We start from the raw sequence: 19,637 nt of genomic DNA, 5'->3' as shown, positions 1-19,637 counted from the left end.
CTTAAAAAGATATTAGGACAGATGACCAAAAACTTGGTCAAAGAGGTAGACTTTAAGGAGCATCTTGAAGGAGGAGAAAGAGGGAGAGAGGTTTATGGAGGGAAGTCCAGAACTTAGGACGTAGACAGCTGAAGGCATAGCCTCTAATGGTGTGGCTATAGAAATCAGGGATCAGCAAGAGGCCAAAATTAGAGGAGTCATAGAGTGACACAGCACTGAAACAGGCCCTTCGGCCCACCGAGTCTATGCCGACCATCAACCACCCATTTATACTAATCCTACATTAATCCCATATTCCCCTACCACATCCCCACCTTCTCTCAATTCTCCTACCACCTACCTACACTAGAGGCAATTTATAATGGCCAATTTACCTATCAACCTGCAAGTCTTTAGCTGGAAACCGCAGCAGACATCTCGGAGCATTATAGGGGTGGAGGAAGTTACAAAGATAAGAAGGGGAGAGACCATGGAGAGATTTGAAAACAAGGATGAAAATTCTAAATTCAAGGTGCTGCCTGACTGGGAGTCAATATAGGTCAGTGAGCTCAAGGGTGATGGGGAAACAGGACTTGGTGAGAGTTAGGATGTGAGCAGCAGAGTTTTGGATGAGCTGACGTTTATGGGGTAGATGAGACAAAATAATGACTGAATGACTGAATATTGAAGTAAAAAAGAAAATAAGTAATTGATTGGTGTTCTTAGGGGTTTAAATTACTGAAATAAATAAAAATCAATGTTTAATAGGTCATAGGATAGGAACCAAAAATGGGTTCAATTCTCTCTGGTAACAAATTGGTTACTTGTTCACATAAAAATCGTGCTGTGCAGTACTTTAAAACAGGCTTAACAAACATGATAAATAGCATACAAATAAATATTATGTGGAAGTATTATCCAGTTCAGTAACAGAGGAAATTAAACCCCTGATGTTGTGATTTTTAAAAAGCACACACTTTAAAGGATATGAATGTAGGGGAAAGAGTCTCATAGAATCATAGAATGATACAGCAAAGAAGGGGGCCATTCAACCCATTGTGCCTTTGTAAGCTTTTTAAAAGAGCTATCCAATTAGTCCCACTCCCCTGTTCTTTCCCCATAGCCCTGCAATTTTCTTCCCTTGAAGTACTTATCCAATTCCCTTGTCATGCAGGCCCCCATCTGCCAAGAATGAGGCACACATTATTTCACCACATGGACATTAAAAACTTATAATTGTTGCTGAGAAGAAGGGGGCCTATCACAAGGAATTGCCAGGCCCCTCGCCGTAAAGACCTTTTTTGCATACTAGCAGACAGTGTAGGAACAAAGGACCCAGCCCCTGCATCTCCAATGCACAGAAGACCTGATCAGATCACTTTAGTCACATGACTAACTGGCTGTTTGAATTTGAACTTGCCACAGAGTATTTGAAACTCAGAAAGCTTTTTGCTCCTGGACTGAGAACATCTCTCTCCTGTCTGCTCCCATCTCTTTCTCATGGAACTGAAGACCCACCGAAGACACATGAACCCCAAGAGAGAAAAGTCTCCTAGCGTGAACAAGGTTTCAGCAGAATACTGGGCCCCAACAAAAAGTAAGACTACTTACAAAAGGACTACAGTGAGCTTGAAGCACAGTAACCAGAAGCTCTTCTAATATTGCCTCAAACCTCTCTACTTTTCTTTTCTTCTCTTTTCTGTCCCTATTTGCATGTGTGTATCGCGTGTGCATGCTAACGTGGGTGTGTCGTATATCCGTAGGCATTAACCCAATTAGAGTTTACATTTTAATAAATTTCACTTTCCTTCTTTAAACCTAAGAAAACCTGGTGTGCTCACTTCTTTGCCTTATAATTGGAAATCAGTAAACAAGGATTCACCAAGGGACAGCTCAAAACACAGTGTATTAAAAAATTAAAACCCTGTTAGAATAAGACAAGGTGAAGGCTAAAAGGGACCCCTAGATACCTTTCTCACCTGGTCGTAACACCCTTTTAAAAGTTACTATTGAATCTGCATTTGCAACCCTTTCATGCAGTGCATTGCAGAACATAATAACACACTGCATTAAAAAAAATCTCATTTTACCTTTGGCTTTTTTGCAATTGCCTTGAATTTGTTTCCTCTGGTTACTGATCCTTCTGTACAGAGTACAGAGACAAAAGAGAACAAAATTATGCAACATGCTAAAGTCATAGAAACTTTAACAAAGGAATAGAGAAATGAGTAAACTACACTAATTCAGCACTGCAGCGATCAAGAATGAGGAGAAAGTGACTTTCAGGAAAGAAGCATCTGTTATGGGATGTATGAAATAATGTAGCATAACAATTTTTAAACAGCATCATAATTTTAAATTATATCTCACACCTAATGGTCTGAAGGTGACCACTGGTGTGTTCAAATGGCAGTAAGAATAAAGTACAACCTAACTACATTGTGTAACCTCAACTGCCATGTTATGAAGCAGTTAAAGAACTTTATTTGGTGTCCCGAATCCTGATCTTTCTTGACCTACTGGTCAAGAAAGTGTTGACTAGGGTTAATCACAGTAACAGAGTGCATTGAAATTGTTACTAAAGAAAGAGGCATGAGTGATCATTTTGCATCAAAACAAGCAATTGCATCACTTTAATTAGAAGCTCAATGAGTTTAGATAAAAGTTGTTACTCTGCAAAGTAAAATAAAAGAGTAAATGAATGACATTCTGATTAAGGATCTCAAGATCTCTAGGGAGATGCTGACACAGCCTACATTCTGTTATTTATAGATTGTTTTCCAATCCCAGGAGCAGACATACATACAAATGCATTAGAAGTAGCATCACCTGTGATAACGCCAATATATCTGGAACTTTATTTCATCCAATAAAATACAGCAAAGCAGTCACATTCAAAAGTTCTTAAGTGGTCCATTTTGGTTTGGTTACAAATCCATAAACAGAGTAGTTGATTAAACTATGTAAAGTAGAAAAATGTCAGGCTCTTCCATGTTACGGAAATATTATGTCAAACCTGTACCAATGAGGTACTCTCTGTCAGCATGTGTGATATTTGGAGTTAAACAAAGAAGTAACAAAGGATTGTGTATCACAAGATGTCTATTATAAGAAACATTTTATTAACAAAAACAGTAAATTCCACTGGCTTAGCATTTCCAATAATGGTTAACTTGGCTTTTGCAACAAAATTTTCTTTCAATATTTATCACACAAAGCACTCGAAGATGGGGCTTCTGAATGATTTTGCCTGTCTATCTTGTTTGAAATGCATCATTCATAAGTAAATTTTCATACAGTTTTAAAACAAGAGTTTGCCAAAACACAACACATTACAGTACCAAACAGTATTAATCTAAATGAGATTTGGAAACTGCCATGCTAGGGGCTGTAGGTAGTTTAAGACGTAAGAAAAAGTTGCTTCGGTGCAGCCATTAAACCAAATTGTTGACTGCATTGATACAACCACCTTGGCAACATGAATAGCTTAAAACTGTCTTTGTTAGTCAAGTGCTAGTTACTTTACAATATATTCTACTGTTGTCTAGTTGCTTTCTAAAGTTCCTACAGCCATTTTTAATGTATTTCTGACTGTATGAGTGTATTTAATAATGGGGTTAACTAAAGTAAACAAATATTTTTATTCCATCTCTTATCTGTTGTCCATATTAATCACCAGCCTGTTGGTCTCTTTTATTCATCTTTGTATCATCAGAACAATGCAACTACTGGAGAGTTCCACCCTGCACCAATTATGATTCCATGCTGAATCCAGAACGCCATGAAACCTAAAATTCAATCTCAGATACAGAGGAGCTTTTCAACAACCTCTGAATCTGCTTTCCTCGTAAGGAAAACATAGCAGATTACTGCAATTTGAGGGGAAAAAACAGACATTGAGCTCACTGTAAAAGGTTGCTTGTAAACTTGATCCTGTGGGATTGTCAAGTCTCCTTCTGTTACAATTAGGAAATTCTGAAATGTTCAGAATGACTTATTCAGACATTTCTAATTTCACAATGTTAACATTAACAATAGTTGTGTGGGAAGATTGAACATGGTAGTCTTTTTTATGTTGCTGGAGCCATAGTAAAACTACTTTTCACTGCAACTGCATCATAGTTCTACAGAATAAAATGGGTCATCAATCTAATGTTAGTATTCATATATAATTTAAAGGGGTGCAGTCTTCATGAACAATTTTTAGGTACTGTATTACTGTTTACAAATGCACAATATAATCGCATAAATTACATCACATCACATCACTGTACCAGTTGCGTGTGACATTGTGATTAAGGACACATCTGGCTCATCCATCTCTTCCTCAGAAAATGACTTTTTTTTTGATATACAGGATGGGAACACATCTTTCTCTCCAAGGTAAAAGCAAAGTGATTAGAAATGAGTTTTGTTTAGACAGGATTCATCTGAGGTGGATAGCATAAAGTGACTAATGTAATGAATTGTTTTAGATGTCATCGAGGTGGCTGTAGCAGTATCCAAGGAGACTATAGCCAATTTCTCAGTAACTGCTGACACGAAATACATGATTCCTGTTATGTTGTGGCCCCTGCTGTTTAAAGCTAATTTTAAATTCCTCCTTCCTGTTAGAATGTGTGAACATCTATTTTCCTCCCAGGAGGTCTTCTAACAATTCAGCTGGTTTCCCTTGAAGTACACCCATAGAACCTAATATATTCTCTTTGTATTTGATTTGAAGTACATTACAACTGGGTTTATTGCTGTGAAATCATCTAAAAATAATATAGAAGCTAAATAATGAGTTGGTAAGATCTATACATTTTAATATTCCATATGTAAGACTGTTCAGTCAAAGCTAGAAAATGAAAGACCTTCAATGCTTTAATGTTAAACTTTCAACTTTCAAATGGGATAAGGGACATTTTTAAATAAAAAATAATAAAACATAACATTACAAAATAGGAACAAACAAGTCACTGTATTTTCTGCAATGACTCTGTAGATACTTAAGAGGATTTCCATGTAACAAGTGCATTGACATAAAGCAACATCAATATGTGGCTTGCAAATAATTGAAAGATCAGATATTTCTTTTAGCATTTTTCATTTTCCTTATTGGATGTAACAAACATTTAAAAAATCAAGGTGAAATAATTGAAACCAATTTCCATTGGTTTAGCTAACAAAGATTTCATAGCATTAGCCACCATTTCAGTGTAAAACTTGCTTTGTTTCCCACACAACAAAACCTCATAAAAACAGAAGAGATTACTGTCTGAGTCAATTACAAAAAATGCAGCTAAATCATATGTACATTCATGTGTATCCCTCATACATGTATGGTTGACATTCATAACGATGGAAATTAAAAAAAGTTTGAGACTATTAATGACGGCTGCAAAAAACATTTTAACATTGCAGATGTCATCAACAACGTCAAACTTGTCTATACCTAGCTACAGCTATAACATTACGTTTACCAAAAAAATGTCTGGATAGCAGAGATATTTGCATTGTCTATACAACAGGCTATAAAACATCACTCATCACAGTCCAGAAAGCACATATACGTGTTTGTATAAATGTATGTAATAACATATTAGCGTGCATGGAAATTTTCAAATGATTGTATCTATGCTCTCTTTTATCTGTATATCCATGCCTTACATTTCCTGTGGATGAAATTAAGGCTTTCCTTACTTCTTACAACCAGAAAGGGATTATTCCACTTTATACTATTTTAACATTAGTCTTATGTTGTAGCCAACACTTAAACACAGGTCGCCCATTGATGTAAAGATGATAAACCCTTTACCGTCGAGGGTCTGCTAACTATTGTTTTTATAAGTTTCTTGGAGAAATGAGACTTCTGTCATGTTGCACAATTGTTTAGCACTTTGGCTGAAAACTCATGGGTAACAGGTAGATTCTCTGCACTGTTGTAATACTCTTCTTTATGAATGCTTCATGCTGTTGTCTCCACAGTAAAGTTCAGACAACGAGAAGACAGAGCGAATGAAAACACTGTGAACAAGTAGGAGACTTCAACCAGCTTGAAATGTTAATGCTTACTTTACAAACTGTTGTCTTTCCTTCCCGATTATGTGTACTGTCTTTATCCCGTGTGCTTTGCAAAAAGTAAATCTCAGTTTTATCATGTCTTTGATAAAATGAAGTTTTTTTTTGTTTTCCTTTTCTTTTTTACAGGCTTTTTCTTCAAAGTGTATGATCAGACGTAGTACTCTTTATCCTTATTCTTCTTATTTTTGCTGGAATTTTTGGCATTGTTCACCTGCTTCTCTTTCACTACAGCCCCATTGGACTGAGCGGAGTTACTGATGTAGTTTCTGCTCTCATCCACATGGTAGGAGCCTTCGTCCCTATTCCTGTACTTGTACATAGCGTAGAGGAGGATGAGAATACAAAGAGCAGCTGCTGCAACAATCCCGACCACCATCCCCGTGGTGCTGCTCGATTCCCGAATCACTTCTGCTGTTCCTGGGAAGCCTCTGCCACCTGGTCCGGTGGGGTTTGCTGTGGGTACATCATGAAACATATGGGAGGTTACTACTGGGCTTTAGAGCTTTCTATCATTTGTGTAATTTGATAAGGCGGGCAAAAGGGTACAATACAGAAGCTGGAAGGGGTTTCAAGCCACTGTTAATTTTTTTTTTGGCTGACAATTTGGGAAAGGATGAGTGGTTGCAAAGCTTAGCAGGATGTAAAATAAGTGTTCTCTTAGTGCTTAAAAGTACTTTGTTAGTTCTGACTTCCTTTTGCTTCCCACCCGGGTGCCTGTACTTTGAAGTAACCTTCAAATGTTGATGTGCACCCTGTAGGTATGCTGTTATCTGTTGTTTAGGATAAAGTTGTGTAAAAATATTTATCACGAGGGGGCAGTTTGGAATTAAACTACTCCCCTTGTGCCTTCACCAACCACTATGAAAGAACTCTGCTTTAAGGATAATACCATCCCATTAACACAATTAGTGTTTATCACATTCAGGAATACAAAGCAATCTTGCTGCTGAAGTCAAAGAAAATGACAGTTTGCTGTTGTGAATAACAATAAATCAAGAATGACTTATGATGACGGAAAGCAAAAGGTGCGTGATAAAGTACAGGAATGGGTTTCTACTGGGACTTTTGTGATCATTAAAATTACCTCTTAGGAGAAGACAACGTATAAGGTTTATTAGAAATGGGCAGCACCGCGCAATTGCTGCTTATTTAAAAGAAATAACCAAAAAAACAATGTTTAAGTATGGAATCATTAGCATTAGATAACTTAGCATGTATTGAGACTTTTACTAAATAGATGGCAACCGTAATCAGCCTTTATTGGTTGAATGCAAACATTAACATTTTAACATTAATCCTGAAAATATCAAAAAAGAATGCTCACCATACAGGTCAGTCAACAAATTGCCCCCATGATTTTGCATGAAGGAAAAATGAAAGAAAGTTGTAAAAGAATGATCTTGAAACATTTCTTACAGTATTTCAGCGCCAATGTAAGACTATAAAATCTCTTAAAGCTGTGTTCAATTTTTCAAATTAATTAGCTTACCTGTTAAAACATTACAGAATATCCAATCTTCGTGATATCAGTGTACACCCCACATTTATTTTAACACATCCCTCCCCTTTCCCAAGGACACAGGTTTTTGCATGTTTTAACAAAGTGAGTGAGCGGTCTATTGAATAGCCTGTAAACTTAAAATAAAACACAACACAAAAAAGTCAAGCCACAGCCCAGGAACCACACATCAGAATGTTAAAGCTAAGAGACTCAATAAAGGTGGGGTGCTCTGAGGGTTTTCTTCATCGACTCACGTATCCTTGTCAGTCAGGCTCTGAGATAAACTGTTCATTAAATGTCAGTGCGTTTTAAACGTTGCCACTGAAATACTTGCAATAACAATAACTTTTCCCAGCAAAGTAGATAATTCTCAGGTCAAATCTGTATAATATCCATTTAAAAGAATTGCTAGTTCATGCCATTTTGCCCTGACTGCTAACCTCCTAAAAACGTGCTTGCACACAGCTCGAGGAGAGAGCATACAGATATAAAAGCTGAACCATTACAAAACAGTTTGTGACATGGTATGTACAACCTTACCTTAGAAAATAAGAAAAATAATTATGCAAAGTACTTATATCATAATTATACTATTAAGCTACCAACAGACTTTTTCCCCTAAAACCTCAATGGCACTGCAGTAAATTCTTTGTCAGTTTACACACATTTGCTTTTATTCCCCTGTGTGCCCATCACTTGCAAACCAGGTCAACTTTGAACTTTACACTCACATTAACAAAACAATGGATGACAAAAGTCTGCACTCATCATTTCCCATATTCAATTACTTAAGCAGAGAAACTCAGTTTTAACAATAATTGATGCTCCCACATGTCTTCAGAATATCAAGTGTTTGTCCTAGATTTGAAACTTGTTTTAATGTTCAGTTAGGCCCATGAAATTCTAGTTTTCCCATTATTTTAATAACAAAACTTTAGAATTGTGGCACAGTGGTTAGCACCACAGCCTCACAGCTCTAGGGACCCGGGTTCGATACTGGGTATGGCCTGTGCGGAGTTTTGCAAGTTCTCCCTGTGACCGTGTGGGTTTTTGCCGGGTGCTCCGGTTTCCTCCCACAGCCAAAGACTTGCAGGTTGATAGGTAAATTGGCCATTGTAAATTGTCCCTGGTGTAGGTAGGTGGTAGGGAATATGGGATTACTGCTGGATTAGTATAAATGGGTGGTTGTTGGTCGGCACAGATTCGGTGGGCCGAAGGGCCTGTTTCGGTGCTGTATCTCTAAATAAAATAAATAAATTAAGGAAAGAACACAAAACACTTTAGTACTTTAACCAATAATGTAAATGAGGGTGAACAGAATAGTCAGAGATAACCAGAAAATTTCAATAAAACAACGTCTGGATGCAGAATGGTTTAGCAGATTAATTTGTTAAGAAACTTTAACCTTTCAGCTTTAACACTATCAGAAGGATTAAAGGCCAGTTTTCATTATGGAAATAAAAGTACAGCTTTTCTTCAAAATAGTCAATTAACCTTTATTGCAAGAAACATGAACTTGGTTCTACGGTAATATAATAGTATGTTTAATCTTGTAATTCTGAGTTAAATTGAAATCTGCTCACCCAAGAACATGACCCAATTTTATTGTTATTCTAACTAGGGTAGGGAATAGGATTCCTCTGGCCCCTTCCTATTTTTGTATATATTTCATGACTGATAGTTCATCTCCTACCAGTCCTAATGAAGAATCTTACCTAATCTTTTTGTTTCACATATTGATTTACCTGTTGTTAAATCTCAGCATTTTATGTTCCTATTATGCACATAATGCCCAAAACCTGCCACTGTAACAAACTCTATTGAAATAAAGCATAGTCCCACAGTGCTTGTTTACTGGCACCGTGCAAAATCAAGCACAGGAGGAATATGTTGTAGTTCAGAGATCCTGCACAGAGTAATCTAGTGGCTAGATTAGCACACATTAAAACAATTTATTTTAATATATGGAAGCTAGACAAATCAGCTAATGGCAAGGTCATGTCAGTTGATCTGTTGGTTGACTGCTGAATTGAATACAAAATATCTTGGATTCAAATCCTGGTAAAGTTCACTCAACTTTTCATCCTTTTCAGTCATGTTCTAGAGAGGAACAGGAGACTAAGAATCATGAGCAGTACTTAGAACATTTCTGCAATACCGATCTCTAGCTGTTTAGTATAGAAACAGGGATCAGTGCTATACACAATAGGAGATTGACTGATGCAGAGTCATTTCCATGGGTCATCACTCTTGCAGGTGGCAGAAATTAGATAGTATACCTTCAAATTTCAAAGAAGAGCTTTCTGCTTGTCAAGATTAAGAGCAGACAGTATGGTTTCTCACAGCAGTGTAGTGATTTGAATTAGCCAATAGATTTATTTCATTTTATTTAACATTGTTTCAACAGAAATGTATGTTTTATATATTTTAAGGTACAATTTTACACTTTCACAAATTGGTACTGTAATGTATAATGTATAATTGCGTTATGCCAATGTGTTTTGTTGAATGATCATTTTCTTTAATCCACTGACTGGAGATCTGAATTCACATTTTTTAAAAGACATTTTAAAAAGACAAGCAAGCTGCCAGCAAAGTTATCCTTTCAGCTTAAGATGATCAACTAGATTTGCAACACTTTATCCTACACTGCAATGCTTCAGGAGAGAGACAAAATGTCTGCTAATTTGCCAGCAAGGACCAAGACCCAGGAAGTTTAAAGGAACTACCTGTTCTCTCAGCAAGCAGAGAAATACTGCCAACTGCTATGTTTTGAATGACTGAGTGACTGTCATGTGATAAACTCCTTCCCATCTGTAGTTTTAAGCTGGCGTTTTTTCCCTGCAGCAGAGCAGAAGCAACTGGACACTAACATGAGCAGACCCTAAGTGGGGGTCCTTCTCTGTCTCTCTCTCGCCATTCTAGCTTGAAAGCTTTCAAATCCTGCTTGTTGACTGACCACCTTTGCATACTCCGGCTACAATCAGAAACACCATTGGAGGAAATCATCCGCATCTCTATCTCCAAGAGACTCACTGAACCAGTCATCTCCCTCTTCAAACTAAAAGCCTTAGGACCACTGAATTCAGCTAGAAACTACCGAATCACCAAACTCCACAGACCTTCTTTCATGGACTCTAACTCAACCAATCTACCTTTCCCCACTCTGTAACCTATTTGTGTGTCTGTAAGCCTCTAGTGTGTGTGAGAGTGAAAGTTGACACTTTGTTTATTATTTTATTAGTTCGGTTTAGGTAAAAGAAAGTTAACCTCTTTCTTTGTTCACTCAAGAAAAGCTGTCCGATTGGTTCTTGTTATGATCACAGCAAGTAAATAATCAAATGCCTACCAAATTGGCCAGTACATCCACTTTAAGAAAGAAGTAAACCTATTGTGGTCTAACAAGGAGCCCCTCCTCACTTGACCATAACAGAAATGTGGGGGCTCACACCTGGCATCAAACTCAAAGACAAAAGGGAAATTGGAAGCAAGTAACCAAATTGATCCCTAGCAATAACTTAAAAACATCAGTACAGGTTCTCTTGTGGTTTTCAGTGCCAGAATATTAAAATGTCCACATTCAAGGCCAATACCTCCTAGAACAGATTGAAGTAACTTGGGCCAGGTTAAAAGTCCTATCTGTTGAAGAGTTTAGGAATGTAGCTGGGCAGTTAGAGATTATGATTCGTCCAAAATCTACGAATCCCAAAATCCTAAAACTTGTGGCCAACCATTTTAAAGCTGACACTGAAGAACCAGAGACAGGCATAGAATCTGAAACAGACAGAGGAACATGTGCTAAGATACAGCTAGAACAGAGGAGACTAGAATGAGAATTCCAGAGAGAGAGAGGAGAGAGAATTCTGGGAAAGGGAAAAAGAAAGAGAGGAAAGGGGAAAAGAAAGGGAAGAAAGATAAAAGGAAAAGGCTTTCCAAAGGAAGTTAAGGCAGGGGAAGTCACAATGAAACCAGTGAAGGCACCACTAGTGAGGGAGTTACTCCTAGCTCAGGACTGTGTGCTGAGCTCTTAACATTTTCCCAGTTGATACCAAAGTGAAAGGGCTGTGGAAGCTTGCAAAACAGTTGAATTGGCCAGTAGACAGCCGGACACTGATACTGCAAAGCAAAATAACAGGAAAAGCCCATGAGGTTTATTCACTGTTGCCTGATGAGAGTTCATCAGATTATAAGATGACTAAAAATGCTATTCTGAGTGTATATTAGCAGGTACTGGAGGCGTACCACCAAAAATTCCAAACCTTCTTTTACAGCAGAATATAAATAGATTGGAGAGTTGGGCAGAGAAATGGCAGATGGAGTTCAATCAGGGCAAATGCGAGGTGATGCATTTTGGAAGATCCAATTCAAGAATGAACTATACAGTAAATGGAAAAGTCCTGGGGAAAATTGATGTCCAGAGAGATTTGGGTGTTCAGGTCCATTGTTCCCTGAAGGTGGCAACGCAGGTCAATAGAGTGGTCAAGAAGGCATACGGCCTGCTTTCCTTCATCGGACGGGGTATTGAGTACAAGGGTTGGCAGATCATGTTACAGTTGTATAAGACTTTGGTTCGGCCACATTTGGAATACTGCATGCAGTTCTGGTCGCCACATTACCAAAAGGATGTAGATGCTTTGGAGAGGGTGCAGAGGAGGTTCACCAGGATGTTGCCTGGTATGGAGGGTGCTAGCTATGAAGAGAGGTTGAGCAGATTAGGATTATTTTCATTAGAAAGACGGAGGTTGAGGGGGGACCTGATTGACATGTACAAAATCATGAGAGGTATAGACAGGGTGGATAGCAAGAAGCTTTTTCCCAGAGTGGGGGATTCAATTACTAGGGGTCACGAGTTCAAAGTGAGAGGGGAAAAGTTTAGGGGGGATATGCGTGGAAAGTTCTTTACGCAGAGGGTGGTGGGTGCCTGGAACGCATTGCCAGCGGAGGTGGTAGACGCGGGCACAATAGCATCTTTTAAGATGTATCTAGACAGATACATGAATGGGCAGGAAGCAAAGAGATACAGACCCTTAGAAAATAGGCGACATGTTTAGATAGAGGATCTGGATCGGCGCAGGCTTAGAGGGCCGAAGGGCCTGTTCCTGTGCTGTAATTTTCTTTGTTCTTTCTTTGTTCTGAAAGCAGCCTGAACAAACTTACCATTGAGTTCACAATGGTTAAGCAACTCGCTTTAGACTGATGGAGAGAGGCACTTAAGATAGAGTCCATCTAAGAAAACCTTAGATAGGAGTTCAAAAACTCACTTCCCCTTTGCAAAAGAAACCATGTGGAGGAACAAAAGATCCAAGAGCCAGGCAGGCAGCAATCCTGGCTGATAATTATACACTTATTCACAAGCCCTTGCTCCAAGGGAAACCCTTCCCTCGTCACCTCCAAAAACCTGAAAAGGGTAGAAGGTGATGGAAGGAACAGCCAAGAGCAAAAAGGGAGAACTGGAAACACAGGGAGCCCTCCTCAGGCCAAAAAGGAAGGTGTTGGGAACAGGAATGACGCCCGGAAGCCAGTATGTTTCCATTGTAACAAGGCAGCCGACTGCTGGAAGTTACAGGGAAAAGCCACAGGTTTAGTCAGGGTACACCAGATCAGTGCAGAAAAAGAGGCCCTGATGGAAAGCACGGCAGACCAGACTCTGGCAGTAAAACCCAGTAAACCTACCGCTGAGAGTGCGGAAAAACTTAACAAAATCTGTGAGAGTTACCAGGATTTTGTGTCCAGAGGAAAGTGACCCCATTACCTTCGAGTGAGGTGAGTAAGCCCATAGTCATATTTAGGAATACAGGGGTCACCCAATCCGTTCTGCTGGGAAAAGGCATAACCTTTCCGCCAGAGAGTGTGAATGCTGGAGTGCTAGTAAACAGTATCGGAGGAAAGTATATGCCCATACCTTTATATCAGGTGCACCTGGAATGCGCCCTTGTTTCAGGACCGGTAACCTTGGGGATTGTCTCTAGTTTACCTGTGGACGGGATCGACCTGCTCCTGGGTAACGATCTGATGGGGGCAAAGGTGGTAGCTTCCCCAGTGGTTTTAGACAGACCGAAAGAGGTCAGGGAGACAGAGCAGTTACAGGAAAAGGTCCCTGGCATTTTTCCTGACTGTGTGGTTAGCCAGTCCATGGCCAAACAAGCTCTGTCAGAGGAGGCTGAACTGGCACTGCAGACAGATGACCCTACTGTCTGGTTATCAGAAACCTTCTTTGGGAAGTTAGAGGACTCAGTGGATGGGTTAAACAGATCTTCCTTGATTGAGACTCAGCAAGCCAAACCAGGGTTAAAAAAGTTAGAACAGACTGCCCAACGTGAAGCTGAAGCAGAGGGATTTCCAGAGTGCTACTATTTTAAGGATGAGATGGTGATGAGGAAGTGGAGATCTCCTCACAGACCTGCAAATGAAGAGTGGACCATGGTTCACCTGGTAGTGGTGACGCCGAGGTACCATAGGGAAATATTGAGACTAGCCCATGAGATTCCAATAGCTGGACATGTCGGTATCAGAAAAACCCAAGTTAGTATCAGACAGCATTTTCACTGGCCACAACTTCACAAGGATGTGGTGGAGTTCTGTAAGACTTGCCACACGGGCCAGATTATGGGGAAGCTTCAACCTGCAAAAAAACTAATTCCCATACCAGCTTTTAGGGAACCATTCAGCAGAGTGCTGGTAGATTATGTAGGACCCCTGATGAAAGCAAAAGGGGGCTACCAGTATCTTCTCACCATTATGGATGTGGCTACCCAATTTCCAGAAGCTATCCCTCTAAGAACTATCTCTGCCAAGGTAGTGGTGGAGGGGCTATCCCAATTCTTCGTCCGATATGAGCTGCCTGCTGCGATCCAGTCGGATCAGGGCACAAATTTTATGTCCAGTATTTTTCTAAAGGTCATGGGCATAACCCAGCTAAAGTCCTCAGCCTACCACCCACAGTCGCAGGGGGCTTTGGAGCGGTACCACCAGACCCTAAAGACAATGATCAGGGCATACTGCTATGAGTACCCCCTCCCATAAAATAAAATCCCTATCGCCTAGGTCCCAGGAAACTGCCCCAAGTTTGGGAGGAAATTCAGTATATGCTGGAGCACAAACTGATTGAGCCCAGCCAGAGCAGTTGAAGTTCCCCAATTGTGGTTGTACTCAAATCTGATGGCTCAACAAGGCTTTGCATTCATTATTGAAAGATTAATGCAGTGACCAGAGCTGATTCCTACCCAATTCCCTGCCTGGAAGACTGTATAAATAGAGTAGGAAACACCACCCACAAAGACCAAGATTGACTTGTTAAAAGGATACTGGCAGGTTCCCTTAACCCCCTGAGCTAATGAGATCTCGGCTTTTGTGACCTGGATGATGAGTCTAGGGAAGGGAGTATAGATAGTCTGGGTCATGTCATTATCAAAAAGGAGGAGGTGTTGGGCATCTTGCAAAGCATTAAGGTAGATAAGTCCCCAGGGCCTGATGGGATCTACCCCAGAATACTGAGGGAGGCAAGGGAAGAAATTGCTGGGGCCTTGACAGAAATCTTTGCATCCTCATTGGCTACAGGTGAGATCCCAGAGGACTGGAGAATAGCCAATGTTGTTCCTTTGTTTAAGAAGGGTAGCGTGGATAATCCAGGAAATTATAGGCCGGTGAGCCTTACGTCAGTGGTAGGGAAATTATTAGAGAGGATTCTTCGGGACAGGATTTACTCCCACTTGGAAACAAATGAACTTATTAGCGAGAGGCAGCATGGTTTTGTGAAGGGGAGGTCGTTTCTCACTAACTTGATCGAGTTTTTTGAGGAAATCACGAAGATGACTGATGAAGGAAGGGCAATGGATGTTGTCTATATGGACTTCAGTAAAGCCTTTGACAAGGTCCCTCATGGCAGACTGGTACAAAAGGTGAAGGCACACATGATCACAGGTGAGCTGGCAAGATGGATACAGAACTGGCTCGGTCATAGAAGACAGAGGGTAGCAGTGGAAGGGTGCTTTTCTGAATGGAGGGCTGTGACTAGTGGTGTTCCGCAGGGTTCAGTGCTGGGACCTTTGCTGTTTGTAGTATATATAAATGATTTGGAGGAAAATGTAGCTGGTCTGATTAGTAAGTTTGCGGACGACACAAAGGTTGGTGGAGTTGCGGATAGTGATGAGGATTGTCAGAGGATACAGCAGGATATAGATCGGTTGGAGACTTGGGCGGAGAAATGGCAGATGGAGTTTAATCCGGACCAATGTGAGGTAATGCATTTTGGAAGATCTAATATAGGTGGGAAGTATACAGTAAATAACAGAACTCTTAGGAGTATTGACAGGCAGAGAGATCTTGGCGTACAGGTCCACAGGTCACTGAAAGTGGCAATGCAGCTGGATGAGATAGTCAAGAAGGCATACGGCATGCTTGCCTTCATCAGTCGGGGCATAGAGTATAAAAATTGGCAAGTCATGCTGCAGCTGTACAGAATCTTAGTTAGGCCACACTTAGAATATTGCGTACAATTTTGGTCGCCACACTACCAGAAGGATGTGGAGGCTTTGGAGAGGGTACAGAAGAGGTTTACAAGGATGTTGCCAGGTCTGGAGGGCATTAGCTATGAGGAGAGGTTGGATAAACTCGGATTGTTTTCACTGGAACGACGGAGGTGGAGGGGCGACATGATAGAGGTTTACAAAATTATGAGTGGCATGGAGAGAGTGGATAGTCAGAAGCTTTCTCCCAGGGTGGAAGAGTCAGTTACTAGGGGACATAGGTTTAAGGTGCGAGGGACAAAGTTTAGAGGGGATGTGCGAGGCAAGTTCTTTACACAGAGGGTGGTGAGTGCCTGGAACTTTCTGCCGGGGGAGGTGGTGGAAGCAGGTACGATAGTGACGTTTAAGAGGCATCTTGACAAATACATGAATAGGATGGGAATAGAGGGATACGGTTCCCGGAATTGCAGAAGGTTTTAGTTTAGACAGGCATCAAGATCGGCGCAGGCTTGGAGGGCCGAATGGCCTGTTCCTGTGCTGTACTGTTCTTTGTTCTGACGGCTTATTCCAGTGCTGGGTGATGCCCTTTGGATTAAGAAATGCCCCAGTCACCTTCCAAAGGCTGATGAACCAGGTAGCAGCTAGCCTACCCAACTGTGTAGTATATCTGGATGATCTGTTAGTGCACAGTGACGCTGTCCCACTGACAGACCTATTACAGAAAGAAGCAATGGTAGTGTGGTCAAGAAGGTGCCAAACAGCTTTCCAGAGACTGAAAGCCATCTTAACCAATGAACTGGTGATGGTAGCTCCAAACTTTAATAAACTATTTAAAATGGCAGTGGATGCAAGTGACCTCAGGGTAGGTGCCGTCCTTCTCCAAGATGATGAATTAGGCATTGAGAGACCAGTTGGGTACTTCTCCACAAAATTAAACAAACATCAAAGGAGATACTCTACTGTGGAGAAGGAAGCCCTGGGACTGTTGCTGGCTCTCAAAAAATTTGAGATACATGTCCAAAATAGATTTAGAGACTGCAGCTTATACCCACCACAATCCTTTGATCTTTATAGAAAATTTCAAAACCCATAATGCGAGGCTTTATCGTTGGAGCCTGCTTCTGTAACCTTACTACCTAAAGATTACCCACATTGCAGGGAAAAAGTTTATTAGGGTTTAGCTCAGCACGGAACCATCCTGGCTAAAAAAAGAGTATGGCTTTGACAGTGAGATGGATGAGTGTGTGTCCAGCTTCTTTTTAATTTGTGACCCTATCATGAAATGTTTCTGTTGTCACATTTCATTTTGCATGATGGGAAGGCGTTATGCCAATATGTTTTGTTGAATGATAATTTTCTTTAATCCTCTGACTGGAGATCTGAATTTATATTTTTCTAAAAGGCATTTTTAAAAGACAAACTGCCAGCAAAGTCATCCTTTCAGCTTAAGATGATCACCTAGTTTGCAACACTGTATCCTACACTGCAATGCTTGTGACGAGACAAAATGTCTGGTAATTTCCCAGCAAGAACTAAAACCCAGGAAGTTTAAAGGAACTACCTGTTCTCTCAGCAAGCAGAGAATTACTGCTAACTGCTATGTTTGATGGCTGAGTGACTGTCATGTGACAAGCTCCTCCTCATCTGTGGTTTTAAGCTGGCGTTTTACCCTGCAGCAGAGGAGAAGCAACTGGACTCTGACATGAGCAGACCCTAAGTGGGGTTCCTTCTCTCTTTCTCTCTCCATTCTAGCTTGAAAACTTTCAAATCCTACGTGTTGACTGACACCTTTGCATACTCTGGCTACAACCAGAAACACCATTGGAGGAAATCATATGCATCGCTATCTCCAAGAGATTAACCGAATCAGTCATCTATCTATTCAAACTAAAAGCCTCAGGACCACTGAATTCAGCTAGAAGCCAGCCGAATAACCAAACTCCACAGACTGAATACCTTTTTTTTATCTCTAACTCAACTAATCTACCTTTCCCCACTCTGTAACCTATTTGTGTGTGTATAAACATCAAGTTTAGTTTAGGTAAAGTTAACCTCTTTCTTTGTTAACTCAAGAAAAGCTGTCAGATTGGTTCTTGTTATGATGATAGCAAGTAAGTAATCAAACACCAACTGAATTGGCCAGTACATCCTCTTTAAGAAAGAATTAAACCTGTTGTGGTCTAACAAGCAGAGAGGAGAGGAAAGCCCTTCAACCCCTCCTCACTTGACCCTAACATTAGTTAGAAAAAAATGATTCATCAGTTCATTCACCAAAATTAATTTGAAAGGAATCTTACTTCTGAAAGATGCCTTGGCAATTCAGATGTAGCTTAGTGTGGGGCAGAAATGTTTGTTAGGGCTAACAGAGAAGCATAGAATGGAGGAGATTTATGTGGAATCCAGAGAGCAAGGAAGCAAATGCAGGATGAGATGATGTCTAGGACAAAGGACCCAAAACTAGACTTCTGCCTATGCTGAGGTCACGGTGCTGACACTAAGAGTCAGCTAATTTCAATGTGCATAAGTGTGGAGGCTGTGTAAATATCGCCTGAAATACCTCAGATATGCCAGGAAAAATCCAGTGGGCCCTGAATGGCAAGGAGGAGGAATGTGAAAAGTACCTTTGGGATGGGGACCAGAAAATACTTGGAGGGAGTGGATCAATAAGATATAAGGCAGTCTGAAATGTCAATTTCCTTACCATTCTGTACCCCTTAAACGGCTCCTATCAGAATTGTCCAGTTTTAGGGTCCATGAACATTGTTTCCTGGGCATGGGTTGGACTCGATATACAGCACACTAGGAAATTGGATGAAGGACACACCTGTCTTCATCTTAATAGTTGAATAAAGCTCTCACCTGTTTTTCAGTGGGAGCTCCAATGCCATGACAGACCTGATTGGCAAATTTACTAAGGTGGAACTGATTTCTGTCCAATACAGCACTAATCTATGGCCTGTCTGTACCTATCATGGGGGCAAAACAGATAGAACCTATGTGTGCTAATTGTGGAACCCGACTTTTATGTGTGAAAGATTTTATATGAACGGGATAAGTATGTCAACATGGCAGATAGACGTTGCCATTTAGGGCCTGATTTTGGAGGAGATGTGCAGCTGCGTTCTCTGTTTAAGGGTTCAGTACTAATACTTCATAGATTTTCATGCTTTCCTTTATCTGGATTTCTTTTTATTCTCAATTAAAGGATGTAGACACTTAAAATTAATTTAAATCTGTAAAGAATGCCAATGTCAAAAAGGTTATTAAGTCAGTCTGGATTTGGGGGAAGGGTAGAATAGCTGCATTAAATTTCAATCATGCTCACCAGTTCAAACAAAATATTAATTGTAATGGTTAATTGCACATTAACTGTATTTAATTGTATGCAGGTGATGGGCATTAACTGGGAATTCACTTGAACCCCCTATAAATAGACACAGATTAAAACTGTGGTTGTTGGGTTAGGAGGTGTATGTTTGAAATGTATAACTCTGTAAATAAATATAAGTGTGTAGAAATTGGCTGTAGTTCTATCCTTCACCAACTGTATTTCTGCAATAGAACAAAAAGTACAGTGATAGCTTGTATTCATACAATGCCTGTAACATAGAAAATTGTGCCACAGA

General features: G+C 40.2%; 1 protein-coding gene across 13 annotated transcripts in view; it reads right to left on the bottom strand.

Annotated features, from left to right (window-relative positions):
• Nucleotides 1-2,892: 2,892 nt before the first annotated feature.
• The window catches only part of nrxn1a (neurexin 1a), a 2,153,831-nt gene continuing 2,137,086 nt past the window's right edge, over nt 2,893-19,637 (bottom strand). For 12 of the 13 annotated variants that reach the window (XM_068044956.1, XM_068044955.1, XM_068044965.1 and 9 more), the window contains one exon: nt 2,893-6,498. In XM_068044956.1, coding sequence (XP_067901057.1) covers nt 6,194-6,498 — 305 coding nt within the window. In that variant the 3' untranslated portion in view covers nt 2,893-6,193. The remainder of the gene's footprint in view (nt 6,499-19,637) is intronic. The other variant, XM_068044958.1, reaches the window with a different exon arrangement.

Source organism: Heterodontus francisci, chromosome 13 (genome assembly GCF_036365525.1).
Source record: "Heterodontus francisci isolate sHetFra1 chromosome 13, sHetFra1.hap1, whole genome shotgun sequence".
NCBI lineage: Eukaryota > Metazoa > Chordata > Chondrichthyes > Heterodontiformes > Heterodontidae > Heterodontus > Heterodontus francisci.
This window is presented reverse-complemented; position numbering and strand designations above follow the sequence as displayed.